Source organism: Chlamydotis macqueenii, chromosome 13, assembly GCF_036417535.1.
Source record: "Chlamydotis macqueenii isolate bChlMac1 chromosome 13, bChlMac1.mat, whole genome shotgun sequence".
In the NCBI taxonomy this organism is placed as follows: Eukaryota; Metazoa; Chordata; class Aves; order Otidiformes; family Otididae; genus Chlamydotis; species Chlamydotis macqueenii.
Window position 1 is genome coordinate 4,273,841 of NC_141568.1, and position 12,979 is coordinate 4,286,819.

At 38.4% G+C, this 12,979-nt stretch overlaps 1 protein-coding gene across 2 annotated transcripts in view; it reads right to left on the minus strand.

Annotated features, from left to right (window-relative positions):
* The window catches only part of CDH13 (cadherin 13), a 476,767-nt gene that overhangs the window by 86,094 nt on the left and 377,694 nt on the right, over positions 1-12,979 (minus strand). For both annotated transcript variants that reach the window (XM_086757908.1, XM_086757907.1), the window contains exon 8: positions 7,279-7,419. In XM_086757908.1, the coding sequence (XP_086614034.1) occupies positions 7,279-7,419 (141 nt within the window). The remainder of the gene's footprint in view (positions 1-7,278; positions 7,420-12,979) is intronic.

Sequence of the window (12,979 nt, forward strand, 5' to 3'; positions counted from 1 at the left end):
CCTCAAACCAGCTAATTCTGATAAAAATTGACACACAATATTGAAGAAGAAGAAGAAAAAAATAGTAAAAAGGTAATTTCATTACCCGGATAGCCAAATCATTTAAGTAAGTTTTGCAGGTGTCCTTAGCTTGGTACCACCACACAACTCAAATATGAACAATCATTCTTCCTGATCACAGGCATTTTTCCACGTTATTTGAAAGTGGTTAGGTCTAGAAGATAGGCAGACATTTGTTATTATATCTGCACTCAGAGTCAAAGCAATCTATGCTCCTAAATCCAGCTTTTTAAATTCCAGTGGGAATTAGATGTCTTTATACTTATTTTTTAAGTCAAATAATCTCTTGGTTTTTATCTTTGACATCTAAAATTATTTCAGAGAAAAATGTCTGATGTCTGTGTTATTTAGATACTTAAATTCCTAAGCTGCCTAGGTGTCAGAACACAAGTCAGAAATGAGACAACTTGAACTCTTCTATTTTCATCAAACCTGCTAGGTTAATATTGGTGGGAAAAAAAAAAACAACATGAGTATCACAAGTTTAATGCAAGAGTTATTTATTTTAAGAAATGGACAATATATCCTGAGTTACAAAGTTGTTGTCTTCATGCATGGTCCTGATTAAACAAGAATAAGAAAAAAGATACTAAGGGCATAATCTGTCCTCCGTATCTATACGGATAACCGAAGATATAATATTTTAAGTTCTAGCAAAGGAAATTCAGATCAGGCTATGCAAGAATTTTCAGTGTTAAGATTTATTCAGGAACAGACTGAGGAGCCTTTTGCTTTTTTGATCTCTGGATGTTTTAAGAACAAGTGAGACAGATATCTTACAGGGATGACATAGGAACAGTAATCCTGCCTTGATCCCGTTTCCTCTGTTTTCCATGACTAGATAAATTATCTTTGAATTCTGCCTTTCACATGTAAAAAATATGCCTTTCATGTGTTTTCAAGGAGGATTTTGGGCACCTGGAGCTTCAGATACGTCAACTTCGTTAGTGAACCACTACAAGAGTATGATTTGGAAGTAAAACTAAGGTAAAAGGTCAGTGCAAATATTTATATAGTTTAGAGGGGTATATGCTTCAGGAGCCTTGCTAGCTGTATTTACAGCTCTAGAAAAGACAAGGATGGTTGAAGAGCTCATCTCGGATAAACCCTAGCCATCACGAAGCTGTTCTTTATGCCAAAGTTTACTAACAGCTGTAGACTTTGTCCTGCTCTGCTGAGTTTCTGTATGAATTCTGCTTTCTCTGCATATAAATTGTCTCACAGTCCAAAAATGGGAGCCAAATGAAAATTCCAATATGCATTTCGTTCATGTGATTTTGCTCAGATGGTTTTATCCATTCCACAAAACTATTTCTTGTGAAAAAGCAGTACTCACTCCAATGTGAACAGGCTGCCGGGATGTAAGACTGGTTCCCACAGTATTTAGGTCATAGTACAGCTCTCTTCCTTAACTATTAGCCTGGCAATGGCTTCTCCTCACCTGTTCAGATTTGATTATTGCTGCTCAAGGAGCTCAGAGCTCAGTCATCTGGCCTTCCAACATTCAGCGTGAGAGAATGGTACGTGAAAAGGGAAAAAGCCAACTGGGCTTGTTGTCACCAGCTTACTGAGCCAGGCTGGCAGCTCCTCCTAGTCTGGCTTACACACTAACTTCCCTCCCAACAGGAAAATGAAAGAGGGCTGGTACCCTGGCCATGCTCCTGAACCGTATCTTAGTCAAAGGACAGCACTCTTTTGCTCAGTTTTGCACACAACTATGGTCCTCACTAGGGATTTCTCCAAACCAGATGTAAGGATCTAGAGGATGGTGTTGCAGGGACGCATCTACCATTAACAAAATCATTACTGTCCAAAGGTAGGGTCTAGCTCGCTGGCAAGACCTACAGAAAAAGGAATAAGATTAATTAGGAGTCCCAAAGGGCAAAATTTTCCCTGTAAGACAAGATAAGAAGGACTAGGTTGAGTTTCAGATCACAGAAGCAGCAGAAGTGAGATTTGTTGGTTTTAAATGCGCAGACTGAATGGACAGGTCTGGTCTCTGTCAGTAAGGTATGCCTAGCATGGAAAATAACAATATCGTGTCCGAGAGAGAAAGTTTTGTAAAAGAAGTGTAGAAAAGAGAGCCAGGAGGAACCTTAAAAGTATTTTTAGCTCAGTATCTGGTCCTCAATATGATTTAGCCAATACCAAGAATCAAGACAGGGACTCTCGAAGCTACAAGCGTGTTTCTCAACAGCCTGAGCTGAACAATAAATCTCTCCGGATGGTGCTCTGAAAGTCTCATATCTTCTTTGAACCATGAGCAGATGGAGGTACGTATTGTACTCCAGGGGCTGTTTTACCCCAGTGGGTAGCACAACTGAATCAGAAGACAGTGTTGGAAGTCTTCATAAATCATGGTGACAAGCAACCTATTCAGTTACAGGTCTCCATAGGAATTGATGAATCATTTATTAAAGCACATATTAGTCATTTATTACTTTTTTATAAACCATTTATCATAGATATTCAAAATGTGAGCAAATAATATTTTTCATTTAATACTCACAGCACTAGTAAATCTCAAATTTCACTGTGGTGCTGTTTTGTCAAATTACACAAATTCTACTCTGTTCACAGGAGGCAAGCTTCTTTATTCAACTGTAAAATTAATATATTCAAAAAATCTAAACTAGGAAAAATATATATTTCCAAATATTACTCTCCTTGATGTGACAGAATTCTTTCTACTTTATATTGCTTTATCCCAGAAATTGATTAAATCGAAGGTTAGGATGAAAGTGGCAGAAAGAGGAATTGTCTCAAGAATGAGACTGTTCCCTGGCCAAATGAAGTCTGTCTTTTTTTTTTTATGTGCAAGTGAGAGCACTCTGACAAGTCCCACTGCTTTTCAACGTATGACTAGGGATGTGCTGCTGTCCCAAATCTGTGGTGAAGGACAGATGCGAGAACTAGGAGGACTGAAGAAAAATCATCCCCTTAAGCCACATAATTGCATTCTTCTCTTAAGTGCTGATAGTATTTACTAAGGAAAGACAATATATCCAGTATTAAGGAAAAATAATGTATTACTAAAGAGCAGAAATGCAAATTTCTTCCTTGGGAATCGATAAGTTAAAAAAATCAGGACAGAAGCCAGAAGAGGGAGGCAAATATACTCAGCGGAATCCCATTTTTGAGGATATACTCTGCATTCAGGAATGGTATAAGACCAGAAGTAGAATTTGTTGGACTATTTTTTTGAAAGAGGAAGAACAGACAGGAAGGGGTCAAATCCATTCCTTGTCATGTTGAAACAATGTTTTTTTCTGCCACTGGGTCTTAGGAAAGGATCTGGGCAGAACCGTGCCTACAGGAACAGGTACAAGAGAAGTACTTGCCAGCTGTGGCTTCCAGCAGATGCTGCAGAGCTAATTTTTCATCACACTCCAAACACAGTGACATGAACTATAGACTAAAATCAGTGTTTTTCAGGCGTAAAACACTGCAGTGGTCTGTCACCAGTTGTTAAAGTGACACAGGAATATTTTTCTTCATGTGCTAGGTATAAAAACAATACTCAGCAGCATTAGCGTTCACTCAGTTTAACTCATTCCCACACAGTTTGTGTCCTACAGTACACAAACCAAGTATCAGACTTTCCAGAATGATCATTTCCTGCTCCTTGCTTTGCTTCATTTCTTACTTTCACGTAAGGAATCCCTTGCTGCTGAACAAAAGTTGAGCCTAAGGCCTTAACTTGCTAGAAAGGAAATGCCAAATTGCTTTTTGTGATCAAAAATACATGCTGTATTCAGTAACAATCCACAAAATTAATTTTAAAACTCTTTCATATTATAGAAATAGGGCTGTAAATTTTAAAAACCTTCCTGAAAAAGAGGCCACTAACTTTACAAGTATTTCTATTTTCATTCTCTATAATTTAAATCTGGCACAATATCCCAGCCATTGTGACCTTTGAAAAGGCAGACCTTGTTACTTCACCTGGGATTTTTGGAGGAGCTCTTAAAATATTGCTCTTTTAGGCACCAAAGATGAAATTATTTAAACCCCTGGAGGGAACAGGGTACTGTTCGCACATTTGAATGGATTTCTGCACTGTTCAGAACCTATTAAGAACAGTAAGTGTAAGCATATACGTAAATTAGAACAAGGCAGATATTTTGGAGGTGTGTAGAGTGATGGGGTAGTAAGGCAGTAATTAGCTAGGCTGAATCCCACAAAGTGGTATCTCATACATTAACCCATTAAAATACCTGACACATAGTTATAACCCCTAGGTTTTAGACTATTCCTCTGAAGTTAACGGAAGTGCCGTGCTGGATCGCAGCCAGGTTGCTCGGCTTTTTATGTGACTATGCCCTGACACACCATCAATGAATTTTTCCCTAAGCACAAAGGCCACAACTGCATCAGAATGGCATGATTGTGGTATGCAAGGGAAAAAAAAATAGCAGATGGAAGAAAAGATTCTTGAGGCCAGTATCCCTTCTTCCAGCAAGATCTACACAAACCCAGTGGAGGCTATGGCAAAACTGTGTACAGCAACACAAGAGCATTTAGACCTTTCTGAAAACATCAAATAAAGCCTGTTAATGAGCATTTTGAGTAGGTGTCTAAGGACCTGACCCCCAAGAAATACAGTAAATAGGAGTACATAAAACTGCATCATTGCTTAGGGGTAGATCCCTAAACTTGTTTCTTGAGGAAAAAAGAGGAAGATATTGGTCAAGTGTCAAAAAATAAAACTCATCTTCAATGGACAGAAACATGCTCACGCATGGTTGAGATTGCCTTGCACTGAGGAATCAAAGAAATATCTGTTGACACATATAAGACTTCTTGGAAAGAGAAATATATCGAAATACAGACATTTTCAACTTTGGAGAAAGCTATGAAAAAATCATTAAACTTCTGTCTTGGTGTTAATATTATCTTAATATACATATATGTGATTGCAATATCAATAACAATGCATTCTACATTCTACAAAACACCATTTAGTGTATAGTCAGGAGTATTCTGTGTTGTACTTAGAAAACATCCAGACTTTTGCACAAATCCAGCTCTCATAACTTCATTGGCTTTCACCGTGCCAGATCAGGAATGAATTTGGCCCTCATGCTTACAGATGAAGAGAATGCACTGAAAATTTGGCTTAATTGAGCTACATCAACAGCATATGACAAATAAAGACAGAACTATTTTAGGTAGAAATTACACTGTCAGAAGAAAACACAGGCTACTAAATAAGCATTTGTTTTATAAAAAGGAAAAACACATCAGAAAAAGTTAAAGAGAAGGTAGACAGCCAGGAAAACATGTCAATACCATAACAATCCAATCCTAAAGCAGCCAATCTCCAAGTAAATAAACGCAGCAGCACTCTGAAATCAAACCTTCAGATTTACTGAATTGGCGCTTTCTCCTTTAAAAGTTACCTTGTAGGATATGTCCTTTTCCTTCAGGTCGTCTTCAAATCACCAGCACTGCAGCATGGGGTACGTGACTGGCATTTAAACACAATACCTAAGAACTTTAAGCAGGAAGCCAAATCAAGTGGCATTAGCTTTATTAATAATCACTCTATCTCCTCTTGCGCTGCTTATTTTAAATAGAGCATATGTTTCTGAAGGGACCTGACACCACACGTCTAAAGACTGATTTTTCCTGCCTTATTCACGGAATAAGAATATCACTTAGCAAGGCAAAGGGAAGATTTCTGAGGTCATTAGCATCTCTAAACAGTGAAAGGTTCAAAACCGTGTCACAATGTATTAAAAAAAAAAAAAAAAAAGAGATGTCTCTACGGGAAAAATTGGATGTCACAAAGTGCAAGAAAACACTTTAAGACCGGACTTTCCAAAGAAAGCTACATAATGCTGTCTCTTCACACCTGCTATTGTACTTCTAACCTGAAACCACCAGACTTTCAAGAGCACAGAGTACCTTTTACTATCACTGACTGAACTGAATTTATAAACGTTTCTGAATTTCCACAGAAATAGACACTAACAACGCACTTGGACCTAAGTAGGCACCCAAATTTTTTAACATGCCCAAATTACAAAACTAATAAGTCAAACAGGATGTATTGTTATAGAAAGATTACTTCAAAAGAATTCTATTGAAAAATATATAGAAAGATTTCTTCAAAAGAAGAAATCTCAAAGTTTGAAAATTCGAGTAGGTAGGACTCTGAATGACAGGAATTGCTACCAATATTAATAGAATTACTTCCTATTTTTAAATACACGGAGTTGTTCTTTTACATTGTTACGTTCCACAGGGCTAAAAATTACAATGTTTTAAATACATTTTAAGTATTGACTGTCAGGAAATAGCATTCAGATCATTAAAAGCTCGATCTAAAGGATAATTCTAAGGGAATTAACAGTTTGATCAAAGTTGGTTATCACCAACTTGAAAGATTTGGATTGGGCTCTCCATGGCACTTTTTAGGTGACTGAAATGCTCTTGCTAAAGCATTTTAAGAAATTATAGCTATTGCTACTGATTAGTGAAAAAATAATATTCCTGTTGGCAAAATTGTTGTTGTTTCTTATTTCTTTTTCCTTTTTTAGAAACCTTCATCCTTTTTTAATCTGGTTATCCAGTTTGCATTTACAAAATAAATAATTATTCAAGTAAAATTGCAGTAATTTGTTTCAAAATAATTTGTTATCAAACCGCTAAAATTAGGTCAGAAAAAAAATTTAAAAGGTAAAAACATACCTTAAGGAGAAAACCAAGATTTCTATAGCAATAAGCTTTTCTTTTATTCTTCTAAAATTACCTTAAAATTAGCACCCCTCATGCTTACTTCTCATCTTTTGGGAATATTCCTTAAAATCTGCAGAGCCTCAGGAAACTTTTACAGCGAAATCCAGACCAGCTGTTGTTAGGTAAAACTTTTGACACTCTCTAATTCTCTCCAGATAACAGAGAAAAGAAAAAAAAAATCAGACTAATAATAAATGTAGGGGAGAGAAGAGAAATTCGGTAGATGCTTTGCCTGAAACAAGAAACATTGCTGTGGAGCTATTACCCTCTTGCGCAGGTTTGCATTTTTTGAAATTATGCATACAAATTTAGTAATGTAAAAGAAGAAAAGAGCAACTCCAGGAAAGTTTGTCACATTTTGCTAAAAAGATGTCTTTAAGTGTATTCTTCCACTAAGGGACATTTTTATATATAGAAACAAGTTAATTACAATTACACGCACCATTTTGTACAACATAGGCAGCACACTCTTACCTCCTTCTTGGTAAATTCTGGTGGATGGTCATTTTTGTCATCGATCAGAATAGTGGCAGTAGCTGTGCCAGTTAGTCCCACATCACGACCACCCATATCCTTAGCTTCTATAACTAGCTCATATTTCGGGGTTTCCATAGCCTGAAAAAAATAACAGAAAAGGGAAGATTAAAAAAAAAAAAAAACAAAAAAAAAACACAACACAACATACTACTATTAATTTGCATTAAAATAATAATAATAAAAAAATCTAAAACTTAATTTGGCCTGATAAAACATAGCATAGAGACAGGTCTGTTTTCATAGTGTTTTACCAAAAGAGAAGCATAGCTTCCTATGAGCTTCAGCTGCTACAATGGAAACCTTATTCAGAATACAGTGTGAAGGAATACAGGTTATATTGGTAAACAGTACATAATCTATCCTGCTATTTAAGGAGATTAGGAAAGAGGAAAGAAATTAAAATATATCTGCTCTTTAAGAATAAGTTCTCACTTCAGTGCACCAATATTTAGCAGCTTGCTTCATCAGTGTTATGATGGGTACATAATTAAATACTAATATCACAATCTACATATAAATTCACTTTATTTCATTAAATCACATTCATTCTGTGTATTAGCATTTAGAATCGTAATCTAAGTTTGCTTCTCTGTAAGAAACAAGAAAGCTGTTTCTAAAACGAGTAACGACTGTGAGTTATTGTACAAAGCAAACGTGTATAGCAACATTAACAATCTACATCTATAATATCTGATTCCTATGGCACATCCTTATCTGACTGCCTACCTGTTGTAAAACCAGACAGGGCCCATAGCAAAAGCTGTCTTTAATTTCCCTTTCCCAAAAGACAGTCATAACTTGGAAAAAAAAAATGTTGGCAACCATTCTGGAATGGGAATGTGACAGCATTTCTAATTCACCTCTCTCGCATGAAGCATGGAAGCACATCTGTTTGCAAGCTGGACAATGGGGTAGTAATGCATCCCATCAAAGGGAGCTATTATCAGCATCAGAACCTGCTCCCATGAAACTCATAGAGAATTCTGACATGGATTTCACAGGAGACAAGACTGGGCACCTAATTAAAGTAGGTATTTTCCCCATTTGTATGGCTGCCTTATATGGAACCATCTGCCTGAAGACCATATATGCTGCATCATCAACGGAGGGGACAGATGGGAAAGTGCTGCAGTCACCTTTAAAACTATATGGAAAGGCTATCACATGTGCTCTGAAATGTTTTTTTTTTTTTTCAAATCTTCCTTGAAAAATAAGTCTGGATCTCAGGGGCAAAGCGACATAATGATGCCTGAAAGGGTGTCTAGGGCTCTATCAGCCAACTGTGTTTACAAGAACCCAGGCTGCACATCTTTGACATCACTCATCCTATGCCCTTCATCTAACACTTTTCCAGGGAATTAACATGCAGGGAGACAACTGGTATGAAACTCCATATTGTGACACAGTGATCTCTGTCTACCACCCATACACTGCCTTTGAAAGCAGAATCAAGGAAGCTGAAGTAGGGTTTATCCCATAGCAAAGAATACCGAATCACAGAATAGTTTGGATTGGAAGGGACCTTTAAAAGCCATCCAATCCAACCCGCCCCACAAGAAGTAGGGACATCTCCAACCAGATCAGGTTGCTCAGAGCCTCATCCAACCTGGCCTTGAATGTTTCCAGGGATGGGGCATCCACCACCTCTCTGGGCAACCTGTTCCAATGTTCTACCACCCTCATTGTAAAAGATTTCTTCCTTATATTCCTGAGTCTGAATCTCACTTTTAGTTTAAAACCATTACGCCTTCTCCTATGGCTACAAGTCCTACTAAAAACTCTGTCCCCATCTTTCTTATAAGCCCCTTTTAAGTACTGAAAGGGCACAATAAAGTCTCCCCAGAGCCTTCTCTTCTTCACGCTAAACAGCCTCTCCTCATAGGAGAGGTGCTTCATCACTCTGATCTTTTTTGTGGCCCTGGACTTGCTCCAGCAGGTCTATGTCTTTTCTGTGCTGAGGGCTCCAGAGCTGGATGCAGTATACTGCAGGTGGGATCTCACCAGAGCAGAGTAGACGAGTGGAATCACCTCCCTTGACCTGCTGGCCATGCTGCTTCTGATGCAGCCCAGGATACAGTTGGCTTTCTGGTCTATGAGCGCACATTGCTGGCTCATGTCCAGTTTTTCATCTACCAGAACCCCCAAGTCCTTCTCCACATGGCTGCTGTCAATCCGTTCATCCCCCAGCCTGTATCTCACCATTTAAAATTTTAAAGGACTTATTTCTCATCTCTAGCTTAGCAAAACAACCTCCCAAACCACACAATCTTCTCTCTAGCTGAGTGATTGAAAGCATTCACTAAACAGTGCATTTTGCATTATTCATTTTCTTGGGCACATCACACCACCTTTCTTGAAGCATGTGTAAGAAGAAGATCCTAATACCTTAGTATTTAGATCTTGAAGCATTTTTAGGTCATGATAGGAGCAACCATATCAGTTGCTCATCAGATCAGCTATTATGAAGTAATATATTTGCATGTAAAATCAATGAGTCAAGCCAGAAGATACATTTAGTTCTAAACCCATATGGACTGCTAGGAAATCATATGCCACTGCCACTTAGGGAATGCTAAGAAATGTATTTCCTTAAGTCTTACAATGTTACTGCAGGAAATTAATCTCAGAAGGCAGCAAACCCAGAACAGGATTTTGATTTATAACATCATATAAACATATGCAAAGAAATATTACTGACATGTCTCCAACAAAAATTCAGATTACAGAGTGGAACAAAATTTACAGTTTTCATATATTTATTTTCTAAAATGTTTTCAAGGCATTAAAAACCGAAGGGAGCCTCTCTCCCCTCCTCCAGATGCAACTTTTTCATTATTTTGATTAGGAAGTTGTTATTATTGTACAGAAAACTTGCAAACCATTTATCACTTCATGTCTCTAAGCCTCTTTGCTCAGAAAGAGGCCCATTTTTACTCAGAAATTGGCCTTTTTTTCCTTTGAAAACTGTCCCATTTTCTTTTGAAAGCAAGCCCATTTACGCTAGAAATTGCGTCTACTGCAGCAGAAATTTCTGTGACAGGAGTCCAATGTTTAAGCTCGTAACGGAATGTGAAAAACACTGAATTTTGAGTAGTATTTCATATCATTATGAATACTTCACGTTTTCCTGCTATGCAGCACTTTCTACATCTAGTTCTGTCACCAAATATTTGCTTTGTTGGAGAAAGCAACTCCTAACAGATCCAAACCCGAGAGCAGAGGTACGTTCCCATCAGATGCTCTCTTTAAACTAGGAGATTGCATGCAAATACTTTTAAGCATTTCTCATCCTTTTAGCCCAGTTAATTCAAGCACTAGTAGCAATTATTTGGAACTGTGTGATTTATCACAATACAGGTAAATCTTGGGACTTGGGAGTGGGGATGTGTGGACAGAGCATGGTCCCTGTGCTCTTACTGACCCGGTCCCTCAGCGATTGACACTGTGGAGGGCCAGTGTCTGTGCTGGGGGCATCCCCCAGGGTAGAGACTGCAGTGCAAGCTGTCGTGGTATCTCCTCAGCTTTTCCCTCTTCACAGGGCTCAGGCCTTTTACCCCGGTACTGTCTCTCACTGCACTTGCTCCCATCTTGTGACAGATGAGTGCTCCTGGAGTGGGGCGTCAGAGGAGAAAAGCCACCTTCCTTCACCTTGTCCATCGCTGCTGCACTGTGCAGGTTAGGGATAAATGCAGAACCCACTATTGGGAGCATTTTAGGACCCCACAGTTGCTCAGATTCTTGTCCCACCATGACATTGCCTGTCGCTAAACCCAGCCCCCTGCTTCTCGAAACAGTGACATAGCCCCTGAAGCACACTCTTGCAAAAATAATCCAATTAAAACTATTTGGATAGTGAGATGTTAGCAATATAAATATGCAACAACTCGCAACAAAGTGAATCTACAGCCCAAAAGGATAATAGATTATTTTAATAAATGAACATTAAGTCGCTGTTTGTGTGGCTTGTTATTTATCAAGTGTGACTTTGTGGAGTGTAACACTGTTGAGAGGGTTTGTATAATTACAGCAGGAGAACCATTCCTTTCCCCATAAATTTTCACTCAAGTCATTTAGCCACAGCAGGAGTGACACCGACAAATCGTTTAGTTCGCCAAGGAGGTGAGCTGTGTCTTGAGTGTTTTTCTCCAACGGCTCACCCACTGCCGTTCTCACCAGTGTTACCGTTCCTATCAGATTTTGCTCTCCTGCCCCCTTGACATAACTGGTTCAGCATGGTGAGCAAAGAAAGACCAGAATGGCACTTTTCCTCAGAGTTCAGATTCCTGGCAAAGCCAGCAGGATGTAATCACAGCAGAGGGAAATAAACAGTTCACAGCAGATACACACAGGTGGAACAAACCAAGGGATTACTTTTAGGTAGTGTGGAATCAAACCAGACAATGATGGTTTTCTGCTGAGTTTTCCTCTTTTAGTATTTCCTACGATACAACAAAGAACTATCAATGACTTAAGAGAAGCAAGCCATAGCTAGCATTTCACCCCACCTGCACTAGCAATCCAAGTCTTGGCCTGGGCCATCACGTGCAGGCAAAGCCTTCGTGCGCCATCTAAATTCATCTGGAATTGGCAGCATCTTCAGTACAGTAGGACTCAAAATGCAAGACTGAAACAAGTGGAATTACCTGCATCATTACAAGAAAGGTTTAGCACCCTTAGGTGACCACTGGTATTTTCAAACATGTCCACGTCCTGAATTTCCAGTTGTGTACATGGACTCTCACAGCCTTGGTATTGCTAGTACAACAAATCCCCTCTCTGCAACTTCAGATGTCCAAAGCTTTTAGAAGTGTCACTAAAGTATCTCCCCTTGTTTATTTATCTTGTAAGGAAATGCAGTCACTCAGGAAGTTGATGTTTTCAATGAGGCCTGACTTTTTTCCATCTATTTTTAGACATTCAGATAGTATACTTTTTGGAGCATCACTGCCATAGAGTCAAAGGAGAGAAGCCATTTTGGTATTTGTCTGCAGTGACGAAGTCAGGAGCTCCATCCTTCCTAGTGCACAGACCTTGCTTGGTGCACGACTAAAGCTGGTTGAAGATCTTAATACTTGATAAAGATCACCAAAAGTAGCACCAAAGTGAGGAACAGAAATCACATCCTGGCACTGCATTACAGAATCACATCCAAGCAGTGAATGATTGTTTATCTAGATTCGATGGACCTGGTACCATTACCTTTGGTTGTGGGAGGAAGGAGGAAAAACTAATTTTGCTTAACTTCTGAATTTCAAAAACTTCAGTCAGACTTTTTATTTGAATATAAAGAAAAGCAGAATAGGTAAAGCAGATTCACAAGAAAAAAGAGGATGAGAAAACTCTTGTAACAAAGACCTCTTTTTATCATTGGCACCTGAAGCAGTTATTACTAAATTTAAACGATAAAGTTGGCATATAGATTGCATATGTATGAAAAGCACTTCATTCGGGCTGAAAATTGAAATCCTGATCACTGTTAGAGTCAGTTAGATACAATGTACATTGGGAAGCCTACTTACTAAAACAGTCCTTTCTGTTTTTCCAATATAAAAATCTCATTATTTTCAGAAGATAATGTTTTCTGGAAGGACACACTATGGGGTATTTGCAAATCCATTTGCGACGCTGAAGCTAAACT